The sequence below is a fragment of the Opisthocomus hoazin genome, chromosome 8 (genome assembly GCF_030867145.1).
Source record: "Opisthocomus hoazin isolate bOpiHoa1 chromosome 8, bOpiHoa1.hap1, whole genome shotgun sequence".
Classification (NCBI taxonomy): Eukaryota; Metazoa; Chordata; class Aves; order Opisthocomiformes; family Opisthocomidae; genus Opisthocomus; species Opisthocomus hoazin.
In genome coordinates this window covers 19806178-19833306 of record NC_134421.1, presented here as the reverse complement: position 1 = coordinate 19833306, position 27129 = coordinate 19806178, and the positions used below count along the sequence as shown (strand labels likewise).

Sequence of the window (27129 nt, the reverse complement as noted above, 5' to 3'; positions counted from 1 at the left end):
GAGGCTCAAGAATATCAGGCAAGTATTTCACATGGAAACATTGCCTTAAACCCTGCCACCAAGGTCTAGAGTGAGAGCGAGACAGTGATGAAGTGCAAGAAAGACCTGATTCCTTTCTTAACTAATGACAAGGTCATTCAAGGGTGACAGTGCCACGAAGCTCAGCAGATGCCTACCCATGACCCCACCAGAGCTGGTAACTGACTCAGCACAGGAATGTCAACGATGCTTTACATCAACAAAACTGTCCTCGCGGGCTGACATGACCCCATGTCATATAGGAAGGCCATTGACTTCGTTCTTATTGCTTGCAACATCCATTTCAATGTGGCTGAAAGCAGGGTTGTCAGTTCCTTCGGCTGCCACGGTAAGTGGTTTGCAGTTCAACACTTCCACTTTCTCTGGCTAAAAAACAAAAGACAAAAGCCATGCTGTGAAGTGGAAGAAACAGTCTTCGTCTCTTTGACCTGCACACAAGCAGAGTCAGGCCTGACATACAAGATGCCTTGCAGGAAAACACACGTTGGCTGCTGACAGAGCATAAAATCTTGCTCATTACAGTAGGTGGTATTTTTCTTGGGGCATGGAAAATTTCTTATTGCATAAGGTACTGGTTATGTACAATGTTCTTGTCATACAAAATGTTCTTGTCCTGCAAAGTGTCTGATATTTTTTGGGTGTGTAAAGTTCTAATTGCTGTTTTCATGTCTAGCAATCTGTCACCACCAGGTCCCTGAGCTATTGACTCCCAACCCTTGATCCTTGCCCCATCTTTGACATGAAGAGCGTATTAACATGCATCATTGCTTTGATGTTCCACCTCTGTTAAACACAGGGAGATGTTGAGTTCTTCATGTGCAGGAAGTTGCTCTCTTAACCCTGATCTTTTTCTCAACAACTTTCTGCATTATTTGTGATGCCAATCGCTTGTTATCCAGCTCCTAGCTGTACAACCAGGCAGACACTGCTTTCTGACTCCAGGCATAAAATGGTATGGCTGTGGACATTAGTTTCCATGTGGGTGGTTTTTTTCGAAACACTTCAGCGATTAAATTCCCAGATAGTGAAAACAGACGTTGGCTCATTAAAGACAGTGAATGACAATAACTGGATAGCTGGCGTCCAGTCCTGACACAGGCAAACAGCATTACAATAGTATTGTAAAAATCCATTTCTCTCCCTGGTGTTCATATCCAGAAGCTGAAATACACAAGATCATACCAAAAGGAGTTCTCATCATGGAGGAGAAACATTTTGCAAACTGGACCATCTCAAAGATATGATCATTGCCCGTACTGCAGCACTCAAAAAGCACTGAACAAAGCAGAGCTTGAACATTCAGCATCCTGATGATACTGATTGAAAAGTCAGCTGTAGTTTATTTAAAAAAACAAAACAAAATAAACAAATTTCCCCTACATTCTCCCTTTTAAGGGATGTTACTACCCAATACTGTCTCCCCTTTTCTTACATCTGAGGGAGGGAGACAGGAAACATACATTGACTAGCAATGCTTTCTCTTGAACAGTAGCCAAAGTTGCAAGAAAATCCAGACTTTAGAGAACACATGTTTACAAACAAAGGAAGCTTTGCTGAATCCAAAGCGTGCCTTGGGCCAGCTTCCAAGAGACTAGTGAGGGAGTATTTTGGCAGAAACCTGGAGAACAACTGTCCCTTGTCTCAGCTGCTGCTCTGTTGTTCACTGAAGTCAAGCTGTGGCCAAGCATAGCTTCCCTGCCTATACCAGCTGCTTTACTCCTACCTGCCTTGTGCTCTGCTACTGCCTTAAAGCATACAGTCATATCAGGCAGCATCAGGTTCTATTCATCCTAGTGTGGAAAAATAAGCCAAGGACTGTTTGCCTTTGTCCCCAGGAGCAAAGATTGATTTAAATTAGAGATGCATAATTACACTTACCGTCTCAGATTTAGAACATGAGAAGTTGGACAGGAAATCTTCCTTGGTCAGCAGGAATTTACGATCTGTGTTCTGCTTTAGCCCTCCTGCAAAATAGGCGGGTTTCAATCAGCCAGGTTTCCACATGTAAATGATATGTCAGAGCCCAGCTATGGGCACCAGGCCAGGTAAGCAGGACGGTCATGCAGCAAAAGCCATCAAGCAGCCACAGGCCTTAGGGATCTTTTCTTTACAACGATGTACACCCTGCACTCTCAAAACATAAAATGATCACTCAAGGTCTATTTGAAATGCCTTAGCCATTTTCCAGAGTTTCCTAGATCCTCCTCAGATTTCTTATTGTGTAAAAAACATGGAGACAACAACCAGAGAAGGATGAATCCCAGACAATGATATCTGGGACCACCCTGCCGGTCCAGGAGCTGTGGTACCAAGCGCTGCCCTAGGGTCTGAGCCTCAGTCCTCTGCTCCCTGTTAGCAGGACTCCTGCCTCCAGAGCCACCTGCAATTTTTATAGTGAGTTATTGAAGGGCAGCCCCAGGGTGGGGGGATGAGGGTTAATGGGATGTTTGGGCATTATTAAGGCATGGAAGATTAACCTTTCTCGTGTGGGAATGTGTGTAGGAAAGAAAGGAGAAGCAGATGCTAGGTATTAGCTCTGATTGCCACCTGAGGCTTAAATAGGGTCTTGCTCTGCAAAAAGCAAGGTGATATTGTGGTTGGGTTTTTTGGGGTTTCTGTTTCTTGGGCTAGGATTTCTCATCTGGATTTACTGAGTTGGCCAGTTTTCATGCTTTGTTTTGCTGCTCATGGATAAACTGATCTTAGCCTGGTAAGAGGCAGAATTTGTCTACAAGCATTATGATAGCAATGGGAAGAAAGCGGGGAGCAAATCCTCTAGAAACTCACAAGGAAAAGGAAATGGTAGAAGTGTAACTTGTGCTTTTTAGTTGCAAGGCACAGGGAAGCTAATGGAAGTGAATTTGTCTGCTAGGTTTGGAGCTTCACAGTCCTGGAGTAGTTATAGGTCAGACTAATAGGTCTGAAATCTAACAGCCTTAAATAAATGGGCTGTCATAGGAATCTGGCTGGGCGTCCTGGGGAAAGCTGTGAGAGCAGCTGCTTTTGTGCTATTTCTGCCATGCATGAAGAAGATGACAAGTGCACTTTGCATCTCGCCTAGATGTAAATGTAGTGAGGCCACGGGCTGGAGCTGAAGTCCCTGCTCTTACCTCTAGGGTGCTGCTTTTTGCCCCTTGCACAAACAGTCCAGGGAAACTGAGACAGAAGGTAACATAGCCATGCACAGGGTCTGCAGCTCTTAGGTACGTGCTTGGGGAATGTGGTGAAAAGCATGCACTGTACAGGTGCAGAAAATAACCCTTGAGTGCTCTGAACTCACTCAAAGTAAAACTGCATTTTTCCTCTAGAAGCATGGGTGTATTTCCTTGCTTGGAGTTGTTGCCACGTTCAGGGACAACCCTTAAACCTCAGCCCCTGCTGGCATCTAATAAAACAGGAAAGACAGATGACTTTTTTTTTTTTTCGCCGCTCAGGTTAAAAAAACTGCTGAAACATCTTTCTCCTTAGAAATATGAAGTAACCTTTGCTGTGAGCAGAGACCAGGAATGGGATGCAGAAGGGCTGAGTGGAAGAAAGGAGAGTTAGGATGGTAACCTTTATACAACAGGTGGAGTAGGGTCACCAGTACTTCCAGTGGCAATGACAGCTCTCTTTGGTCATCTTAACTTGAAAGAGATCTAAGATGCATTCAGTCACAGCTCTGGAGCTAGTACCTGTTAGGAGGCTGATAATTATTCCCACAACCAGTGTGGTAAGTGTTCCAAGTGTGCTGAAGTAGAGATAAGACAAGGAATACCAGTTGTCTGCCAGGGCAGGCCTGAAAAAGAGCAGGAAAAAGTGTTAATCTTCACTTTACTGTTTCAAGCAACTTGAAAATGTTGTCTGTTTCCAGACAGAGTATACATACATAGTTACTTTGGAACCAAATGACCTGGTACTCTTGAACTACCTCCATACAATAAAATGTGCATTGAAAATCTGTTTTAAAATTTACAAAAGTTCCTTTGTAGGGGAGGAAACTGGTCAGCACAGTGAGGCAACATGTGGGACACAGAGTAAAACAGGACCGTCCTGTCTCTGCTGGGAATCTAGTACAGAGTGGAGCACCCTAGATATGCAGATGAAGGCATAACATCTTTAGAAGGGCGGACATTTAAAGGAGGGGAAGGTAGGAAGTCACCCATGTGCAGCTCCAAGCAGCCAGAAACAATAGGGCAACTGTCACACCTCAGGTTACAGCTTCTTTTCTTCTCCTGGAGGATGTGCTCTGTTGCAATGGTTGCTTCCCTGCAGCTGTAAGCAATGCTGGAGGCCTCCTGTGAGAGGTGTAGTATATGAAACTGGATGTTGGGCACCCATGTGTGTACCAGGGTATCTGTTGATGGTACAACAGTCTGAGGTGTAAGGATTGGGAATCCATAGAAATGTGTTTGTTCAGCTTCTTTCTTTTTCCTGCTGTTCCCTATATTGTCATTCATAACTGTTACACCTAATTTTGATTGTCCAAAGACATATGGTAATTGCAGAGGGAAGAAATTCCCTTATATTTTGCCCATTATATAGATTATGCCCTCTTCTGAATTTCCTGAATAGAACTATTTCTGCACAGACAAGCTGTTGTAGGTGGAGCTGTTAAACTGACACACTGTCCTTTAACAGCCTACTACTTTGATCCATGTGACAGACTGTGGAAGTTAATCCAATAACCATAAATGTTATGGTTTCTTTAACATCATGGCTCCTGGTAAGGCATATCCAAGGCTTTAGACTCAAATATCAAACTGAAGCTTTTCAGATCAATAGGAAGGTTCACTTTGACTTCTGTTCTAGGATAACTTGGACAAACTTCATTCTGACAGGGGAGGAAAAAAATTAGAGAAAACTGCTTCATCTTAAACAACCTGGTAGGTAAACCAGGGAGGGATAGTTAGAGTAACCCAAATGCTAGGCAGATGTTAAAACAAATATATGCTTTGTTGATTGCACGTGTTGAACTTCTATACCTCTCTGAACTTGGTGCGTTGAAGATTGTTGTTAATGGAGTTTCTGTTGATGTCAAATTTGCTGAGGATATATTACAGCCTGCAGTTGAGAGATATAGTGGCTTGGTCCTCTCTGGGAGTGGAGGATAAATCTGAGATCCGATTCCAACCCAAAGGGAAATAACAAAGCCACTGACAAGACCCACAAATGCACCCTGCAAAACAGAAAATTAAACTTGGATTCACATGAAAAGCAAAAGAATATTTGGAAAAAAACAACATCTAGATGAGTAAGAAACAGTCAAGATAATCTAAACTGTAGGCTTCATCGCAAAAATTAAATACACAGTTGGGGAGAGCTGGGGAGCTTACTTCATTCCCCTTTTAGGAAATACAGTGTTTACTCACAGCTCCTGAGTATACTTCTTTTTATTTTGCCACTATGTCTTTACAATCAAAGGATAGCTTTGGGCTGCACAGTATGTGGGGAGAATACTGCTTTATTTAAGGCCCTTCTTGAACAAATACAGAAGCAATTTTTCCATTTTCTCCTGTGATCTGCTTTTGCAAAAGTCTCTCTTACTGCAGGGTGAGGTTTTTCAGGCTAACAGCTAGAGATTTTTTTTTCAGTACATACATAAAATTTGCAACTGAAGAGGTAAATGTTAGTCATTAGTGACCCTTACTAAATACCAATCCTGTCACACTAACTCATGGACCATATTCCCAAAGTTCATCAAATCCATTTTTTTGGATGGAATAGCTTTTTCCTCTGGAAATTGTAATTTCATGATACTGAAGCACTGTGAGGACACCCCAATTCAGTCTGCAGGTGCTTGGGCCCCATCTTCCAAGTCTTGACCCCCTTTTGCTCAGACAGCCTAGCATCCTCTGAGTCTATTGGTTTTTCAGCTACATCTCGAGACACATTGTTCTCTGCTTCTAAAACTGTGTTTTCCAGAAATCCTTGCCAAAGTTTCACTTTTTTATTCCAATTCTTCTCCCCCCCCCCTCTGGTCATTTAAGTCTCTTCATGGGATGGAAATTCAAGTTCCTGTACAGCCTGGTTCATCACTTCCTTGCAGTAAGGAGCAGAGGGAGCAAGGGGAAATGCCCTCATGGAAAGTATCAAAGACATGTCCCTTGCTGCCCAACATAAAATTGTTGGGGGGGAGAGGGAAGGACATACCCCAAATTATCGATGAATTTTGAACGAATAGAGCTTTACACTTCTACTCACAATTCCATTTGCAAAGGAGCAGAGGATTCCCAAGGCAAACAGTCCTAAAAGCGGGCCACTGACCATGCCAAAAATGCTGAGTGCTGCCTGAGGAAGGAAGAGAGTCTGCTATCAGGTGCCGTCCAAGAAAGCTGAAGTCTCCAACATGGCAAGAACAGGAGATGTTGAGAAGGAAATTATGCGGGATTTTAACTGGTGCGTACTCAGCTGGCAGAACCTGGTGAAGTTACATGGGTGCTTAAAGCAGAGGCTGAGACATGGTCTATTCGAAGCCAATACCAAACAAAGAATAAAAACTAATCTTGTAATGGTATCCAGCAATTACTCTCTTACATAATTAATTCTGGGTCATTCAACATGGGCATGAAAAAGCTGTTTTACACCTACCTGCAACAAGGCTTCCAGAAGTGATGCCAGTGCAGCCATAGCGATGCAGACTCCGCCATAGAACACACCTGTGTGGGGAAAGGCAGAACGATGCACATATCTGCCAAAGTTTGAAAATCACTAATGGAAATGTTTCTGTCTAACCCAGCATGGCCCCTGACACCTCCAAAACACACCCGCTAGCATCTGGGTTTTTACTAAGAAAGCCTGAACTGGCCAAAAGGTCGGGTTTCTGTTTATGTTCAGAGATCAAGCAAACTTGACAAAAGCCAAAGCCTCTTCCTGTGTATTATTGAAGATTAGTTACTAAATGGCAGCCATAGGGATTAGCCATAGTGGCAATAACGCATGTATTGTTCATGTTTCTCAGCTAATCTCCTGTGTCATAGTCCTTATTTTGAGGCAATGATTTTTGCTTCTCAGTCTAAAGTCTCTGGAGCAAGAAAGTAAATGCTGGCAGATTACTGGGAGCTGGCACCGTGACAAAGAACGTGTCGGGTCACCACGATGTAGCGTCTCTTTCCAGGACCCATGACACTGGCTTCTTTGTTTTTTCCACCTCCACCCCTGTTGAGTTTCACTGCACAAGCAATAGGTTAATCTCACTATTTAATACGACATGTCAGGCAACTCATGATAAGGCCAACAACAATTTTGGCATAACCATTGTTTGCAATAATGTTTAAGAAACTGATCTCAGGTGAAAATATGTAATACTTGTCACCTGCCACCAGTCTGCTGTGCTTACTGCTACGGGCTATGACAACAAGTTGGGACTGTGACTTTTCCATGCTTCCTACAAACAGTCTTCAGCTGCGCCTGCAGCTGCTCACAGACAGTACAACTAGCTGAGACGGCAATTGCACTTCAGAGACTTAAACCACCTGCTCAGGCTAGTTCTGACCCTCCGCTTTGAGCTACATTAAACAGAGGAGCTAAACAGACTGAGAGTCTGAGAGCATATCAGAGAAGACATGAAGATTCTCATTCTCTGGGATGTTATTGGGACACAATGCTGTTGCTCATGTATCACTCAGTTCAAAAGGTTTCTTACAAAATTGTTTCCTATGCTTCTCATTTTTGACAGACGAAAGAAAAATAACAGGTGTTTCAGTCTGAAACATTTAGCTTTGTAGTACTGCGAATCGATATTGAATACAGATGCAGTGCATCTTTCTTGCTTAAAGATCAGACGAGATGGTTTATTTTTTTCCTCATGCTCACTTGAAATAGCTTTTCACCCATTCTGTGTAACACCCACACAGCTGATCTCGTCTCCCCAAAGTATTGCACCAATGTAGTCCTCTTGGTGTGAATGCGCTTACTCCCAACTAAGACTGCCATAGCGAGATCTGAATCAAGCCCTCACTTTGTAAAGCAAAAGTGGAAAAGGTATTTTCCAGACATACTCATCCCCATGGAAATCCACGACAACTTCTTTTCAGAGAGGGATTTGAAGTGCGGCCTAATGAAGTCTTCAACAGTCACAGCAGCCAAAGCATTGATGCTGGAGGACACTGTACTACAGAAGGCAAGATTTACACAATTTTTTTACCTTAAAAGCTAAAAATCATAGATAACAGATGGATTACTGGCAGAGAGAAACTGCCACTGTCTAGAACAGTGTCAGAAAGCTAATGTAACTACTGTACTGGCTGAAATAACTTATTACTCCAGGTGATGCAATTAATTGCTTCAAAATTTGTTTAAAATAATTGCTATTATTGAAGACAAGGCAAATCTTGATGAAAAGATGGGCCTGGAGAAGTCAATGAAAATATCTACTACATATGGCTAAGCTGTAAACACTACTGGTATACATGATACCTTCACAAATGATCTACACGCTGTACATCTGGGTAGGTAAAATTTCTGCATGAAGATCACCGATTACTTTCGAAGCACTCTTGGAGGAGGACTCATATAATCTAATTATAGTCATCTAAACATTAGGCATCAAGTCCAAACTGAATTTTTCCCGGCTCCCTGCATGGTTGCTGAAACCAGCACTCCTAAGGCACAAAGGCAGGCAGGTGACCTTGTGTCTGCATACCTTGCTTTTGCAAGCCACCAGCTTTTCCTCTGAGCAGGAAAAACAAATATCCTGGCTGTTCCCTCTATTTATGTAGCTACAAGTACTCAAAACAAAAAATTATTCTGGTATCACATTCTTAAGTTTCCTCATTTTTATTTGCTTACTATTGTTCAGAACCTTCCTCGAGAGAGGCAGTGTTTTCTAAAAGATGTTCCTTGGGAATGCTGAACAAAACACTCCCCACTATGGGATAGAAGGGGGCTGATTTATCTCCTCCAGTGAAAACACATAGTGATTGTTGTTTTCATGGGGTTCTTTCATGACAATTGGAAGTCCAGGAACAGTCTGTAAACAAGACTCTGAAGATCAGGGATGAGGAAATGGAGATGACTTTAAAGTTACGTAGGTTTGAAACTGCAAAATTAAAGATGAGCAGTAGGAAATTCCCCCAAACTGTAGCGATTTTGTGTAACTACCCATTTATAATACTTAAAAATTCTTATATCAGAGGGGCTTTAAAAGCACAGAGAAGAGGATTTGTTAGTGCTGTACATCGCGTGTGGCTAGCTGTTTCCTCATGCTACTAGTAGGGAGCTCCAAACAGCTTTGAGCACTAGGACCTCAGAGCACCACTGTTGGAAACTACGGATTTCTTAACTGCATCATCAAAGATCTTACAGTGATTTTTTTAAAGAACAAAAATTAGCTAGACAAAGAAATGAAATGCAAAAGTTTCAGTATAAATGCAATTTTAGCTCTAACAAAAAATAAGAAGAAAAAAAAAGACACCAGGTTGCAAATTCTTACGTTACCTTAATGTCCCACTGTAGGCACTAGCCACAAAAAGCCCTGGCACTCCTGGGAAATCACGGAGAATATCCAGCACTAGGTATGGAATTAGCTGAAAAAATCAGAGAGTAAGAAATATTACTATCATGCCCTAATTTTTCTGTTTGTCATTCTGTTATTTTTCTTATAGCCTTCTCATTGGCATTCTGCCCAGCTGTTCTAATTTTGAATGTCCCACCTTGCACTATCTATTGATTTTCTACAGAGAAAACCAATCCTAAAACATCCACTTGAGATACGGCAAAGTCTATTTAGACAACCTAGAAGACATGAGCGTGTAGCCATGCCATCCGGCTTGGTTTCCAGTGATGATGGTATCAGAAGCTAGCACTGGGCTGCAGGTAATCTGTATTGCACATCACTCTGTTGGGCTTGGATGCCATAGTAGATGCTTATGTTCTGCTGCGGACTCCACAAAAAGGTTTTTACATACAGTCCAATAACCTCAGTGTGCCTGAGACGAATTTCCTTATTGGGAAATGTGTGTCACTTGTTGACATTTGCAAGATCTGAGTGCTGGAAAGAGATTTTAAGGTTTTCTTCCTGTGAACCATTTTTTTCACAGGCAAGTTGGTCTTTTTAGTATTTGGCTTCCAGTTTCCACCAAAAGAATTTGACTGACAGGAACAACTTAATTTCCTTTGGGTTTCCACCTTGGCTTTCTGCATCTCATTTTATTCTACCCTTAAAGACCAGGTGGGCCTGCCTCAGGTACTCCATTGTCTGTGCTCTTCTCCTGGCTTTCCAGCTATTGTCTGTGGGGAGTTATCCAGAGCCTACGATTATCCCAGGCATAAACATACAAAAAGACGACTTGTATGATTTCCTTGGGCCTTGACTCTGATCCGTCTACAGGTTCCCAGAGCTCCTGTTCCTCAGATATATCTGCTGCTCAGGGGCTGTTGAGGGAGAGGCCACCTTCAGTTACAAGGCAGTTTCTCCACAGTATGGTACAACATGGTTGGATTGCCCAGCTGTCCTCCAAAGGAGGGAAAGATGCACCATCACTAGCGAAGAACTGCCTGCTGGCAGCTTCTTCCAGGCGTGTGTTTTGGGTATGATTATGTTTCAAATCTGAAAATGCTTTTGCCTCCGCTGGGGCAGAGCAGTGTAGCTGGGTGATACAAAGCAGCTTGCTAGAGCCCGTGGTCACTCACACAGGCACCGCTGTCCCAGCCGTCCCCAGCTGCAGCCTCTTCCCCTCACTTCTCTCTGAAGCGCTGTCACGCAATGCTGGCACTCCCGGGCCCGTTTTGGGTGAAAAACCCAATTACCTGCAGAGATGGGTGGACTGAGCGCTCTCCACGTCGCTGCTCTCCCTGCCATCCTCCTCACCTGACTGAGAGACCTGCAGTCCCGGGACAGCTGGGGGACACTGGGACTGACCAGTGCCGAGGACAGGTCTGTTGCATTCTCCAGGGTATTTCCTACTGCCATGGTCTCAGCTTAACCCCTCAGTGTTACAGATTCACCTGATACGGGACTCAGGCATGCCATTATTCCTAACCCCCTGTCTCTCGAACCCGCCTGTCTGGTAGGTATGGCTGCCGAGGAAGGATGCCCCTCTCCATCTTCCCCTGAAATGCAGGGCCCTACCTGGTCGAGCGCCGACACTTGCTTTGACGTCCATGGGTCACAGTCTTTGTAGATGGAGTAGAGGGCCAGGCCACACAGCGTCACACAGGCCAGTATGGCCCAGAGGCCCACCAGGTTGATGTAGAGGGACCTGCACCAAAACGCACGGAAACACCATGTTAGAGCTTGACGTTGAGCAAGGGCCCACGCCAGCACTGAGGAGACCCCCTGGTCGGTGGCTGCCTGTCGGAAAGGGAGTCACAGTACAGCTCCCAGTGTTTCACCCAGTGTGAGACTGCGTTTTTAAATACAGGAATTACACTTCTGGTTTGGTGGTATGGTCTGAGTGCCCATCCCCTGACAAAGTCTGCTCAGGAGAAGATGGGAGTGACATGGCGATCCCCACATTTCATCACGTTGCGTGTGTTTTACGTTGCAGGTGGCTGGCAAGAAGACACTCTTCCCCCTTGCCACACCCCTTGGCAAAGACAAAGCTCTGACAGATTTGTAAGGCAGGGTGCCCCATACCAAAGTGTGGGTACATTTTACTCAGCACCAGCACTCCTTTGCCTCTGGAGATGCAGTGCTGCACTTACACAATGCTGGAGTTACCCTGGGAAAGCAACAAATCCCCCATTTCCTCCCGGGACAGTCTGCGTGGAGGCAGCAACGAGGCATTGTGACCTGGGACCTGGTCTGGAGCCACCTACAGCTGCCACTTCCAAAGAGCAGGGGGTTGCCACTAACCCCAGGGCTTCCCCTTTAGTAACTAAACAACATGGAGCTTGGTATGGTCCCATTGCGTCCCTACACCCCTACCGGAGCTTCAGCTAACACTGAGAGCAGAAATGCTTTTCCATCAGGCTTTACTGCTACTTTTGCCATGCACAACAGGCAGCCTCTACTGGCAGTGAAAACCAAATTGTTCTCCTGGTCCAGTGAGGGCTTTTCCCTTCCAACTAACTATCCAGTCTTCTCAAATGTTTCTCAGCTCTTGGTGGCTCCTGGGTCACAAAGTTCTTCTCACCTAGGGTGGTCAGTTCAATCAAACATACCCATCAGCAGCTTGACCTTGAAAAACAGCGCTCCTTTCCAGCGGTTGCCTCCAGGTTATCTGTGTACCATCGGGCAACAGTGATTTAACTGCCTGACAGTTCATATACCCTGAACCTGTACCAACTGCTAAGACATCCGCTGGGAGGACCTTCAGTTTCTTTAAATTTCTCTCCAGACTAATTTAGTAAAACTGAAGCAGTCCTCTTCTTATAGTTGCTTACATATTGGTTGGACATCTTGCACCCATTTAGCTGAAGATCTTCCTGCATTAGCATGATCTACCTTGATATAAGCTGATTTAGCACAACATTTAACCAATGAGTTAAATCAATCCAAATCTTTCAAACAGCTGCAATAGCAGTAGTAGCCTGTAGCAAAGATTAGAAAGTCAAGAGAAACATACTGAAGCAAAGGAAATTGTTTATCTGACTCCAGCAATTCTTGTTTTTAAACTGTGTCACTGTTTGACAGTGAAAAGAAAGTTGGTGTTTTTTTCTTCTGATTTACATCCCAGCTGATGGTACACCCTATGACTAAGTACTGGAGTACAATAATTGTAGCACTATTGGTGGGAGGTGTTCCAATTAATTCTGGGTGAGTAACATGGGGTGGAGTTTGGGTGAAGTAGGCACGGTGACTGCACAAGGCTCATTTTCAGTTGTTTGTTTCAAGCTGGTTCTAAGATTTTAGCACTGAAAAATGCCAGATGATGCCCTTGAAAGTAGAGAAAAATGTGTTAGTAGCCCATATTTTTCTGAAAACGTAGCTTTCCTGCTGTGAGTGCCTGCTATCATTCACATATGAGCGTTATGTTCAATTTACCTAGTTACTGTTTGAGGATGACAGCATGTGCTCCTACCTACTGGCATGTTTCTTGAATGGGGTGAAAGCCTTTCCCAAAGCCTGAGAAAATTCCTACTCTTGTGCAACTGTTAAAGGCCTTCCCAAAACCTGCAAGTTGGGATCTATGAAAGAATTATTTTCTCAGCTCTGATTTATTATTGTGCTGTCTCTTATAAAGCCTTACAGTAAATGCCACAGATGTACAAAACCCTATTACTTTGGCTGATGACATTTTACACTTCTATGTACAGGTTAAATGGCAATAAGAGGTGCAGGCCACCAATGTGACTTGCCAGATGTGTCTAATTACATTTGCGAATCAACTAGATAGTCACCACAGAATGGCAGTGTTTATAGTTGTGACAAGCTGCAACCATGATACAAAATGCTTTCTCCATGCAGGGGAAATTCCCTGCACAAGCGAGGCACAAGCAAGATGCCATGAAGTCCATCCACCCATGTCAGCAGGAGAGGACGCTGCTGATAAAGGCTGTGCCACCACTAACACAGTATGAGCTATAAATCCCATCCAAACTCCTCCAGAACCAGATAGCCTCCATCCCTGGTCAAAGCTGCTGCAACAGCTCAGAAAATCTGCCCAGAAACTGCCGTGGTGCCAGATTCCCCTTGGCCATGCTCTGCTTCTGGGATATCCTGGAGTTGCCCCTCCTTACAAAGAGAGTAGGGAGGGTGCAAAAGAGGAGCACAGCCCAAGTGGAGCAGGTGCTCAGGAATAACAGTCTCACTGGCACAACGTATGCGGCTGTTTTCCTAAATGCAATCATGCCAGGCAGCATTACAGATGTGGGATGCGCCTCCTGCCTCTGCAGTGCCGAGAACCTGGAACTCAGCCACATGCCAGAGATTGTGGAGAAGCCATGTCGTGTGCTGGAGATGTGGCACAGTACATTGGAGATGTGGCTGATGATGAGCATCAGCTCATCCCTCCATGCAGCATAAATGACTGAAAAGTAGATTTTTCATTATTGCCATAACCAAAATATTTCACTTCTAAACTATGCATGATTTTGTGGGTATTCTCCTGACTTCATGAAGTGAAAGCCTTCATAAACTCCTTCTCTGCATGTCACTGTATTATAGAATTTATAGGGACAATAGTCATGATGTGCATTTATATATTACTCTTATAAAAATGAGCTTGCTAATAATTCTTAAATCCTGAGTTATGAACTAGTGGAATGATACTAAAGATAAAGGCAAGATTGTTAGAGTTAGTAAATATACTCCATTTCAGAGTAAAGGCTGATCAGAAATGTTTAAACTCAAGGAAAACAGAAAACTCTGCAAGTTTCCATAGTGAATTCTTAAAGAAAAAATCGTGATTATTATGAAAACAAAATATATGATTCCTCAGCAATTTTATCACCGATTAAAACATTTCTGCATTTTGTCATGCATATACTCATCAGTATGGAAAAATCTTTTCGTCTTTACTTACGCAAAAATTCCCACAAAATGATTCAAGTTTAGTAGAGTAGCAATTCAAGATGCTATCTTGATATGGCTTCAGCATAAGCACTATATTATTTGGTCTTTAGGTTGCATATAAACTTAATACAACTATTTGTACGCAAGAATATTGGCACAGTGAAACATTCTGGCACAAAGTTCAATATTACAGCAACAATATGTAATTCAAATGCTAGTATTTATTGTGCCAAATTGTCTGGTCCACAAAACAGAAAGCAGAAGTTGTTACCCTTTACAAATGGGTTTTATATGCACAAAAAAAAATCCCTTTTAAAAAAAATTTCCCTTATAAAGAAGAGTCGCTGCTAAATTCAGACAGTAAGAGTTACTGTAGGCAGACTTACATTTTTGCATGGAACCTGTTTTTGCATGCAATGTATCTCTGTACTTGAGACTGGTTGATCCCATATATGCCAGTCCATGTGAAGGTCCCACCTATAATAATCGTCCAGAAGGTGTGCCTTTGCAAAGGATTGGGATTAAAGCTAGAAAGAGAGGAAAAAGAGAAAAAAAATCAGAATATGAAAATCTTCTTGTTAGGAGAAGAACTTTATGGCTAGGAGCAAAAGTTTCCTCATACTTGTAATACTAACTCTCTTAATTTGGCTAGATTTTGAACGTTCAAACACGTGAAATCTGAGCTCCCGGAAGCAAATTTAAAACTCAGAGCTGAAATCCTGATCTAGTGAAACGCTCTGATCTGTCCAAAGGTGAAGTTCAACTAGCTTATTTGTCTATACAGTCTTATGGGAAGCTGTATGATGCCTCTGACTGTTGTGATGAAATGATGCTCCAGTAAAAAGTCTACTATGCCTACGTGTCTGGAGGGACATCAGTCCGACACCAATACAAAGATGTGTTTGCACACTCAGCCTTTATGGACAGAGCCTCTGTAAAACATTTTGCTACTTTAGCTCGAAGTGAATAACAGGTTTTGAATGGCCATAAATACATTTTTTTACAATCACACTTTAATATAGGAATAAATTATGCTCATCTTTGTGAATAATGTAATATTATTTCATGTAATAATGTAATGTAACAATGTAATATTATATCATCTATTATATGCCTTTATTCCTTTGCTTTTCCCATCTGTGAACTCTATGGTTGGGGGAAGAAGCAATGCAGTACAACCACAGCAAATCAGCCAAACAGATTGAAAAAATGACAGTTCACAAGAAGAAAAAAAAATACCCACAGATTAATTATTTACTGAAGAACTTGGTGAAGAATTTTACAGAACAAGCTGATGCGTATTGTGAACTGATAGACACAAGGATAAAAGGTAATACTTGTCGCAATATACTTTCACTAATAGTACTGGGTGAAGTTTCTCATCAAAAGTACAATAACTTTTTTTTTTAACTTAAAGTGGTTTTGATTCAACACTGTCAGAATGAATATTCTTGACCTTGCAAAATGATATTTTTAGGCTACGATTAGTTACAATAATGGAGGGTAAAATACTATTAAAACTACTTTTAATTTTTCTTTCAGGTAAAAGAAAAGCATTTCCCTTTTTCAGACTAGACAAAAACTATTATTTTCCTAGTTGTTTTGGTTCAGCAGCTGAAATGCCAAATCAGCTGCTTGCAAATTATAAGTATAAATATGATTGCCCTCTCCTATTCACCATTTGCTTTCAGTGGAATCCAAAATGTATCCTTAAAACACCCACTTGACAAATTAAAAAGGTTTTGCTCTTTACAGGATTTTTCATGGTGTAAAACCTAAAAAATATGCCCCAAACTAGGTAAGCTTGTTTAATAATATATAAAAATTTTATCACAACTCCTCCCTTCCTCCTCCTTCAGTAGCAATTTAATTTCACAGTTAGTCACATGAGCTCTATTTGTAGGAATAAAGAGGCACATCATCTGTAAGTATAAACTCACTCCCAGAAGTTTAATCTTCCTCCATAGTAGGAATCATTTATAATGCGTCCAATTCCCTCTTGAACCACCACAGCTCGTATAATTACAGATGAAAATCCAGCAATCATGATTCCAGCCTGGAAAACGTCTGTCCACACCACTGCCTTCAGCCCACCCTGTATGAGGAACAGCACATATCAGGTACAACAGGGCAGCAGCACTCTTGCTTTGCACTCACATTCAACTAAGAGAAATGTTACTGTCCTTATTATGCATAATAGATTAATTTAATCTTCTCCTTTAATAGAAATAATTCTGCACTGGAGTGTTTAGGAATTGTATGCTGGAACCTATTCAGGACATCCTGGCCCTTTTTCAAAGTGCACTGCAATTTACTTTGGCCATACACATAGTTTAATCCAGTATTTCTTCCATCACATAACTTCATTCAGAAGTTTGTATCAAAAGATAAATTGACAGACAGTGCTTATCTTACATACCTACAGTACCACTAACTCCAGAAGGCATAGCATTCAAGTGAATAAACATAAACATGATTTAATCCAACATATACAAATAAATTTGTCACTGAGGTTCCATTTAATAATTTCTAGACACTTGGTCAATTAAGACTAATCTAAAGACCAATCTGTTCATGTGGCACCTGCTATTTTTAGTGGCTCTTTCTTTTCAATAACAGCCAGGACTATTACAGTTGGAGTAACAGGTTCTTGACAAATTACATAGCTAAACCCTACTAGATTAGAAGAAAAATTACAGGAGGATTTTTAGGAAGGGAAATCTATCTTTTTGCTGTTCTTCCAGAAACAACAGAAGTTTGAATGTATCAAAACAGAAAAAGTTTGAGTCACATGGTGGCTACCTTTGCATCCAGAGAAGTCCCTGGGTGAGTATGGCCCTGTGGCTACAGCTACACTGTAAAAAGTACTGCCATGGGGTAACCCGCTTATTAGGCTACTTTCCGATAAATTCCATATTTGATGTGAATGGTGAAAGGGACAGAGATTTTTCTCAGCCGAAGGGCCCGCCTACCAGTGTGCAGTAGAAAGTGCAGACCACACCAGTCGCCACCACTGCACCCCACAAGTCGAAGCCAGTGACTGAAAAAGAGGGAAATAGCACCAGTGTGAATGAGGCATTGGGGACAAAAAAAATTAAGGTTGATTTTTCACCCCCAATTTGGTTGTTGAAAAAAATCTAAAAATAAGTTAAATGCCAAAGTAGGAGGTGATAAAAAATGGCAATGAAAAGATTTGTGTGTCTAAACCAGGGGATTCTCCCTAAGCAGTTCTAAAAATGAAACAGTGATTACAGGCATTTGAAACTGCTAAAAAGTTAGATGTATTTCAGGATCTAAGAAGCTATTTGTCTTTAATGTGAATACTGCCAATCAACACATCCAATATGTTTGCAAGCCCCAACTCAGGAAGGTTTTAAAATACACGTCCTTCCTTAAAGCCTGGGTAGTCCCATAGTCCTTAGGCAAGGATTTAAACAAGTAAACAGAACAGGAGTGCTCCACGGAGGCAAGGTGGTTCGAGCATGGTCTGGAAGGAATGTGTCAGACTAAAAGCCTTTCTTTCATCCTTCTTTCTTTTAGGGAAACACAATAGTACGCCTGTGCCAGCCAACGCTGTGCTGTGGTTGGCATACAGGCTGCCAGGCAGGGCACTGGGGGCTCCCCAACAGATAGCTCAGGCTAATTAGAAACACTGAAAGAAAACTAATGAAAGTCATTGCTTCTAGTTGGGAACCAGCTAGGTCATAACTTGGTTTAGCATGTATTTTCACGGCAGATATAAACATCAAGGACATAAAAACTGTGTGATAAATAATAGAGGAGACCAATACAGGCAGTGTTGGGTTTTTTCTTCCTTGTTCAATGAACGAGCCAAAAAAACCGCCTCACAAACAGAACCAGTGTGATTTTCATTCTAGCCAAAATGATTCATTTTTTATTTGCATTTTGTTATTGCCTTTTCTTGCCAAGTGGACAAATTAATTGTGTCAGATTAAAAGTTTCATTTGGCTCCACATAAAAGCTTTTTTCCCCTTTAAAAATAAATGTGGCTCATTTTCAAAGCAAAGAGTCATTTTGAAGTAGAAAATGGAAATATTTCATTTTCTAAATATCATAACAAACATCTTAAGTTCAAGATCTCTTTGCTGTTGATTTGTTTTTCCAGGAAAAATGATAGGCTGCGTTAAACAGTTCAGGCAGCCCAAAACCATATTTATAGAACTTCTACCTCACTCTCCTCTTGAAGAAGAGCACTTAACCAAGGGAATTAATGTGTGTTTAGTCTCTCCATTGCCTTCAAAATTTACTTAAGTCTTCTTAACTTTTCTGAATATAGCCATGACCTAAGGACAGTGCATGAGAGGTAGAGTAAATGAGAGCAGATTTTTCGCTCAAGCCTCTTCTGTAATTCCTTACAGATAGGGATTAAAGGACTAGGTTTACAACTGTGAGGCCTTCTGTCAGTGTTCCCAGCAGGATCAACAGAAAACTTAGAAGACTTGACACTCAGTCCCTGAGCTATTTCTTTAGGTGTGCATTACCAAAAAATAGGTATACCAGTGCTATATGCAGAAAAAAATTATTGCAATATACTCAGCTTACCTTGATTTAGTGCTAAAGCTGGAGAGTAAATGACAATACCAGTGTATAAAGTCTAGAAGGGGAAAAAAAGATATAAAATCAAAAGAAATGTAAATTCCTGGAAAAAGGTGATAGCTTTCTGAGATGGTTTCTCTTCAAGCATTTATGCAGTCTATATTTCCTAAATTCATAACAGTCAAGAAATACTTCCAATCTTTAGAAAATGAACGTCTGAGACTAACCAGCACTGCAGTCTGACAGCCTAGTGTTCTTAAAACAAATACCACTGACTCTTGGATACCAAATCCCAATTCAGCTTTTCCTGACTTTTATAATTACCTTGTTTTATTGCTTTAAAACTGCAGTCATATAGCAGAAACAAGAGCAAAAGGAAGTTGATAAGGTTTACACATGTTTTGCCAAGGAATCTATTACAGTTTATTTTCTCAGTCTTGGGATCAATATGCCTCTCAGTATGTGACTATAACGCACATGAGTAAGGACAGAAAATACAGCATTAGTTAGTCATTATGGATAGGCTTTATAAGGGATTACACTCCTGTAAAATGAAGCCATGCATGATTATCAGCAGATTTGTATTCTCACCCAATACAGGAAAGATATAGACAAATGAAGGAGCTGCTCCATCCACTTTTAAGGGCACAATGGGATTCATACACTGATATCCTCTATAATTTTTTGTGCACATTTTTGAATCCTGTTTGTCCTTTTACCACTGTTATTACTGCCTTGTACTACTAGGACAAGTTCAGCTGTGGCATGGTTCAGGAGAATACAGTTTTCAACATGCAGACAACTTCTGTGAAGTTCAGTGGTCTTGACTCAGTGGATCTAAATCACAGCCAGGTCCTGAGCTGACTTGCATCAGTTTTCCATGACTGAATTCCTCTGACTCCCTGATTTGCAAGGGTGGCATCGAAAGGCAGCAGAATCAGACATCATCCGGCATCCAGCAAGCCTCTGTGCTTCCCGTGAGTGTGGAATCCGCCCCAGGTACAGGCGGTAAACCAGAGCAGGATGGATGGCTAACTGGTGGATCACTTGCTATGGCTTTTGGGCAGGTCAAATCCAGTCCTCTGGCAGAGCTCTGCCACGTGGCCAGAGGCTACGCTGGGGAGAGAGCCAAGAGGATACTGGAGTGAGCAGTAATCCATCTGTGGGAGGAAACTAGTATGGAGGGGCTGTTTCACCCAGCATGACCAGATTGCCCTGGCCACTTGCTGCACACCTGCTACAAGCACATGCCAGAAAGGATGGTGGGGCCATTGGGGAAATAGTTATTCCTACCTGTGTACAACTCCCCGCCTGTGTGTGCGCACGTTTGTTTCTGTTGGTGCCATGAGTCGTCTCTAGGGCTTTATACATAGCTTGTACTCCAAGAAAGCTGCCTGTCCTAACCAGTTGCTGGGGAACGTCTCCTCAGAACTAGCTGCATCACTTCACAGCCAACAACTGACACTTGTCAAGCCTGATCAATTTTTGACTTGCTGTCCACACAGTGATTGTCCATGTGGGCATAGATTCTATTCTATGATAGAATCATAGAATGGTTTGAGTGAGAAGGGTCCTTTAAAGACCAGCTAGTCCAACTCCCCTGCCATGGGCAGGGACATCTTCAACTGGATCAGGTTGCTCAAAGCCCCATCCAACCTGACCTTGAACACTTCCAGGGATGGGGCATCCATAACTTCTCTGGGCAACCTGGTCCATTGTCCCACCACCTCGCTGCAAAAAAAATTCTTCCTTATATACAGCCTAAAGCTTTCAGTTTAAAACTATTGCCCCTTGTCCTGCCACTACAGGCCTTGTTAAAAAGTCTCTCTCCATCTTTCTCATAAGCCCCCTTTATATACTGGAAGGCTGCAATGGGGTGCCCTCACAGCCTTCTATTCTCCAGGTTGAACAATCCCAATTCTCTCAGCCTTTCTTCATAGGAGACGTGTTCCAGCCATTTTCATGTCCCTCCTCTGGACCCGCTCCAACAGCTCCATGTCTTTCCTGTGCTGAGGGCTCCAGAGCTGGATGCAGTACTCCAGATGGGGTCTCACAAGAATCGATTAGACGGCGATAATCACCTCCCTTGAACTGCTGGCCACACTTCTTTTTATGCAGCCCAGGATAGCATTGGCTTTCTGAGCTGCAAGCACACACTGTTGGCTCATGTCCAATTTTTCATCCGCCAGTATCCCCAAGTCCTCTGCAGGGTGGCTCACAATCAGTTCATCCCCCAGCCTGTACTGATATTGGGGATTGCCCCAACCCAGGTGCAGGACCTTGCACTTGGCCTTGTTGAACTTCATGAGTTTCACATTGGCCCACTCCTCAAGCCTGTCCTGGTCTCTCTGGATGGCATCCCTTCACCCTAGCAAGTCAGCTGCACCACTCAGGTTAGTGTCATCCACATACTTGCTGATGATGAACTCAATCCCACTATCTATGTAATTAATGAAGGTATTAAATAGTATTGGTCCCAGTACAGACCCTTGAAGGACACCACTCATTACTGGTTTCCATTAGAACATTTAGCTGTTGGCTGTAACTCTTTGGATGCAACCATCCAGATGATTTCTTATCCATCTAATAGTCCATCAGTCAAACCCATATCTCTCCAATCCTGCTAATTCAGGGATTCAGCATGAGAAAGTGGCTTTCTCGTATGCAGCAAACAAGTGCCAGAAGCTTTGAACCATCAGAAATTAAAATTTGTCACAAGTATGATCACATTTTTGTGTAAATTAAAACAGGACTGATGATACAATCTTTCCACTTCTTCAGTGGTTTTTCAGGTTGTATTACTACACAGTCTTTTTCTTCTTCTTTTAAACACATGCCAATATTCACAGAACAGTTAAAATTACCCCATTAAAATCGTGGGGGTTTCCTTTCCTCAATATTCTTTTGATTATTCAGGTTAAGTTGTTAGTGCTTGGCACAGAAAGACACCTATAGATCTTTAGTTAATTTCCTTGGGCACACATTTAAGCTGTATAGAATTATTTTTCTGATCTTTTCAAGCAAAGATTATGCTCGGCTCATTCCAGCTTACACAACTGTGATGTGTTCCTAGTTGCTGGTGAAACAGTGTCAGGATACACACATGCTAGCACTCTACTTTTCCTATGGGCTTGTGTATCTATAAATGCCAGATAAGCAGCACTGTTCAAATAAGTAATTAGCACTGCATTGATCACCATCTTATTGGTGCAAGTTTGATTGCCCTATAACTCCTGGTGTGTCTTAAAAATACAAAGCCAGGGAAAAATCAAGCACGTAACTTGAAAAGCTTTCTGATTGTATGTTCATTCTTGCTTTAAATTCCCTGAAAAGCCCACTCCAAAATTGTGAAAAGAACACATTTTTGTTTCTGGTGCATTTGGCACATGCTTACTGTACGTTTAAAAGCTGTGGTCTCATACTGACTCACCGAATGGGCTGGACACAGCAAACTGCACCAACAATAATTGCAGGGACTGCTTTCGTTTAACTGTGATTCCCCAAGCCAGTAATTTGCTACTTCTCAGTTTGCAGACACCCAGGATTTCCCAGTGGTGGTGGTACAAACCGTTGTACACTAAATGACAGCTCCTGACAGCTTGTTTGGTCACCTTTCACAGACCCACGAGAATTAGTCAGACTCCCAGCATCCATGGACCACAGGACGAAAACTGCTGCTGTAGATAAGTGGGGCGTGTTTACATTTTGAACCCGTGTGGGTTTGTCAAGCAGGCAGGCGAATGACCGCTCTTCACACAGCTACCCTGCAGTGAAGGGTTGCTCGTCTTTTGGCATGGCACTGATGCCAAGTGACTGCTCCGAGTGCTGAACAATGCACATAGAGACCAAAGGAGCAGGTAGCCCAGCATCTGCTCCTCATCTCATTGCTTTGGAGCAGAAAGAGCTTTGTTTCTCCCACTCCCAGCCACTTGTACACTGTGGTAACCTCATCAACCGTTCAGAGAAAACAGCCAGTTACACTAAGCTGAAGAATCCTGGTGGCTACGAGGACCGTAGAACAGCTTTGAGGTTTACTTGCCGTTTGTATAATGAAGAGAACTGTTCCACAGAGGCGCAGGTATTTATTAAATCGAAGCTCTAAATACTGCAAAAGAGAAGAAAAAACAAATGTTTATCTCGAAACTTGGCATTATTGATAGGACTAGAGTGAAGTGATGAGCAATACAGAAAGGGTGTAGTGACATTGTTACATTTTCATGAACAGCTGAAACTCTTAGTCACCTTGATTGATATCTCTTTCAATTTGATTTGATATTTCTCTACAGACCTCACTGCTGGGTAATGACACATGAGTAAGTGAAGAAGACATAAGCTAGTCAGTATATGATGGAGTCTGCAGAATGGAAACGGGTGCTACCCAGCTGCCTCAAGGCAGTCAATAGACAAGGCGCTGTGCTCCGTGACTGGGCAAAGACCAGCATGTGTTATCACAGAATCACTGAATATACTGAGTTGGAAGGGAACCATGAGGATCATCGACTTCAACTCTTGAGTCCACACAGGGCAACCTAAAAGTTCACAATGATGTACTAGCAAACAACAGAACCTGTTTGCATTGTGAAATCAGAGAGAAAAAGAAAACATGGCTATTCCTAAGCCTTCGTTGATTCGGAAACTCTGGCGTTATGCGTGTCCATCTGAATTGCTGTGAGCGAGGACAGAAGGTTTTCAGTGGTCAGAAGCTTCCTCCCATGGTAACCTCACCTTCTGCACAGCAAGCTGCTGCCATCTTCTACCAGTAAGTAGAAATCTAGCCTTTTGCAAACAGCAGTCCTCACTTTTCTGTCTAGCCTGGGACAGCACAACCTCTGAATGAGTTTGTCATGCTGTAGGGCAGATTTGTTCCCACCATCTGTCCTAACAACACTCCAGGGTGTGTGGTTGCACAAAAGGGATTTCCTTTGCCTGCCAGTCTGCCTGCCAATCAACGCAGACAAACATTGAAGTTATCTCAAAGTGCTCACTTGTGAATTGAGCATTTAAAATGTGATCTGTGAGCATGTCTACAGGAGGAAGCAGTGCTGAAGCCCTGGACAGATACAAAAAGTTGTTTAATCTCTGAACTCTGTCCACAAATAGAAGATATATCTTTTATAGGTGCATTATGCTGGCTTAACCCCAAGGTTATCAGTGAGCTTCCAGTCATAATAGTGAGTCTTTATTCAAAAGAACCCTATTTTAAGTATCATCATAACTGACAGTCCAAAGATTAGTAGTTTAAAATGCACTGGAAGCCACCAGAGATTTCTGTTGGTGAATTCTTATCTAAACCTACCAACAGAAATCTCGTTTTCAGCCTTCAGTGCTGCAACGCCCCTGTTCAGTGTAATAAAATGCAAAAGACCGAAGTAGCTAGCCAAGGACTTTCACCTGCACTGATGCCCCTTTTCCAATGTCCTCTGTCAAAAGAGCAATTTGTCTCCAAATCTGCAGCTAGGAACTATCTCCGTGCAGGAGGATAAACAGGTTGCACAGACATTCTAAATCAGAAGGAAGTCCCGACCAGATGCTTCCTCATGCCAAAACAGACTCAACCTGTGTTGTGTCCCACTACTCCAGAAGTCTCTGCGCTGCTAGCTATAGCTTTAACTTACATGCCGAGCTGAAGACCAGCTCAGTTCAGTAAGAAAACTCTTACAGACACAGAGCACTTGCAGACCTCCCTGTATAAGCATCATGGAGAAGACATTCACTGGCGTGAACGGCCTCAGGTGGAAAGGGTGTCTCCCAAAGATCTCTAGGAACAGCACAAACATACTCTGCAAGAGGGGGACTTTTGTGGCTGCACCTGAGCTTAGAAACCTGTCTGGAAGGAGCATGATTTGAGAGCTCTGGTTCCTATGTTAGATGCTCTTGCACTCTGCTCTTGGTATATTAATTACACATCACTAACCACATGTCACCATCCAAGCTGCACGAAGATCAATCCACCTGCTGAACTATTTGGAGTGAGGGAACAGACCGGGCATGACGCGCAGCTCCTGAGCCAAGACAGCAGGGCTGAGCATCTCCTCTCTGCGGAGACAGTGTGGGCAGACTTGGGGACAGAGCAGGTTGCAACCTGCCCTGGGGAGTGTGGAGTTAAACGGCAGCACAGAGTGGAAGGGGGATTTGGGAGAAGAGACCGAGGGGAGAGATATGAGAAGCCCCCCAGCTCCCTGAAGGCTATGGGAAGGCTCCTTCTACTCCACCTCACCTCATAGGTGCTGGTAATGCCCAGCTTGTAGAAGACAGGCAGGAAGATCTCGGCACTGCACAGCACCACCAGGCTGTAGGTGATGGCGAAGATGCAGTAGATGACACCGTAGCGGTAGATCTCAGCAGGGGTGCCCAGCAAGGTGACAGCCGACATGAAGCTGGCGGTGAGGGAGAGCGCAACGGGGAAGGCGTTCATGTTGCGGCCCCCCGTGAGGAATTGCTTGGAGGTCTTCTGCCCCCCTCCCGCGAAGGCATAGTAGACCCCGATGACAGCCGAGACGAGCAGCATAGCCGCGAAGACCACGTAGTCCCAGGCGGTGAAGCGCCCGATGCTGCCGGGTGGACTCGCCATTGGAGCCGAGGATCTTCCCCAAGTCGGCGGGGAAGCTGCTGCCCCGCAGGGCCGGCGCAGACGGTGCTCCCCGCCGGGGCAGGTGCGGGGCGGAGCGGTGCGGTCCTGCCCGCCGCGGTGCTCCCCGCCGGGGCAGGCGCCCTCCCGTGTGCCTCCGGGAGCGGGGGGTACGCCCGGAGCGGCGGTGCGAGTGCTGGGGCCGGGGCGGCGGGCGGGCCTTATAGCGTGCCGGTGCCCGCTCCTCCCCGCGGAGCGGGAGGAGGCGGCGACCCTCCCGGCGCGGCCCCGGCCGGGCCATCCCAGGCTGCCGGCGACGGGGCGGCCCCGCTGCGGGGAGCGGGGTTACACCGCAAACCAGGCTCACGGTCCAGGGGTTTTGGAGGGAAGGCAATTCACCCGAGGGCTCCCCAGGGTGGTATTTCCTACCCTGCTTCACTGGCGTGTGCTACCGTCGCCCTAAACGAAGAAGGTGAAAATATGTTTTAATATATCTCCTTCTCTGGAGGTATTCAAGACCCCCCTGGACAAGGTCCCATGCAGCCTGCTCTAGGTGACCTGCTTCGGCAGGGTGGTTGGACTGGATGACCCCCAGAGGTCCCTTCCAACACCTGCCATTCTGTGATTCTCTGATTGATTCTGTGATATACATTCCTATGGGCTGAGCAATCTGGAAAATCACTCGCTGAATCAGATACCACAGCAGATTTGCCAAGGTGAGTTGACAAACGCCGCAGTTAGGTGACAGCGAAGCCCCACTACCTGTGCTGTGCTCACGGATGTTTTGCAAATGCTCTTCAGCTAATTGCAGGTTCAAGAGTCAAAGTGCACAGGAGTATCACAGATGGAGCTTCACCTATCTCACCCACAGGGGAATGCATCAAAAACACCTGTGGGTTTTGAAGGCCGTGGATGTCAAGCGGTGGAGATGTGCCTGTTTCTATAGCTGTCAGTACATCCAGGACTAACGCAGCAAATAGGACATTTGCCTGCTTCGCCGTACGTCAGCAACCCCGTATAGGGGATGAAGATGTAAGGATGCAGCACAGCATGCAGCACACCTTGCAGCAGGGCTCAGTAGTTTTGCTGGAGGTGATTTCCTAGTGCGCCAGCACCAGTTTGAGGATAAAAATTCCTTGATGGCAGGTAGACAGGTCTCTTTCCCGCCCAGCCTCTCCAGCTCATTATCCACAGCTGCATTTGCTGGAAGCGGTTTTTGATGCAGGTGCTCTGGATTCAGCACAAGGCACTCTGACCTGCCTCCATCTCACCAATCTGAGACATGGTTTTCAGCAGCCTTCTGTACCTTAGACAGAAGTGATTGACCAGACACCCAACAGCCAAACTCAGCTCACCAAGCACTTTTATCTCCTTGGGAGCTCTGGATTTGGCAGGCCATTTGGAGGTATTTATGAGTGCATGTTGGAAGGAGGGGTGCAAGTAGAAGTCTGGTCTGGCAGAGTTAGTAAGTTGAGATGTGAAATCATGCCTGTGTTGGTCTGGCCTCTAGATGCTCATCTGTGAGTATGAATGTCCCTGAACATACAGAATCTGGCCACTGTGGTGCAAGTGGCATGTCCTAATCTCA

At 43.8% G+C, this 27129-nt stretch overlaps 1 protein-coding gene across 1 annotated transcript; it reads right to left on the bottom strand.

Moving 5' to 3' along the window:
• Window positions 1–255: 255 nt before the first annotated feature.
• Window positions 256–25544, bottom strand: SLC5A8 (solute carrier family 5 member 8). The gene is made up of 15 exons (XM_075428496.1): window positions 25191–25544; window positions 23013–23078; window positions 18980–19031; window positions 17389–17456; window positions 16357–16511; window positions 14803–14943; window positions 11090–11219; window positions 9457–9545; window positions 8019–8131; window positions 6610–6677; window positions 6223–6309; window positions 5004–5197; window positions 3714–3817; window positions 1918–2003; window positions 256–405 (listed from the first exon to the last, which is right to left on the bottom strand). The coding sequence occupies exons 1-15, from the start codon at window positions 25542–25544 to the stop codon at window positions 274–276; spliced, it is 1839 nt and encodes a 612-aa protein (XP_075284611.1). The 3' UTR covers window positions 256–273.
• Between the last annotated feature and the right edge of the window lie 1585 nt (window positions 25545–27129).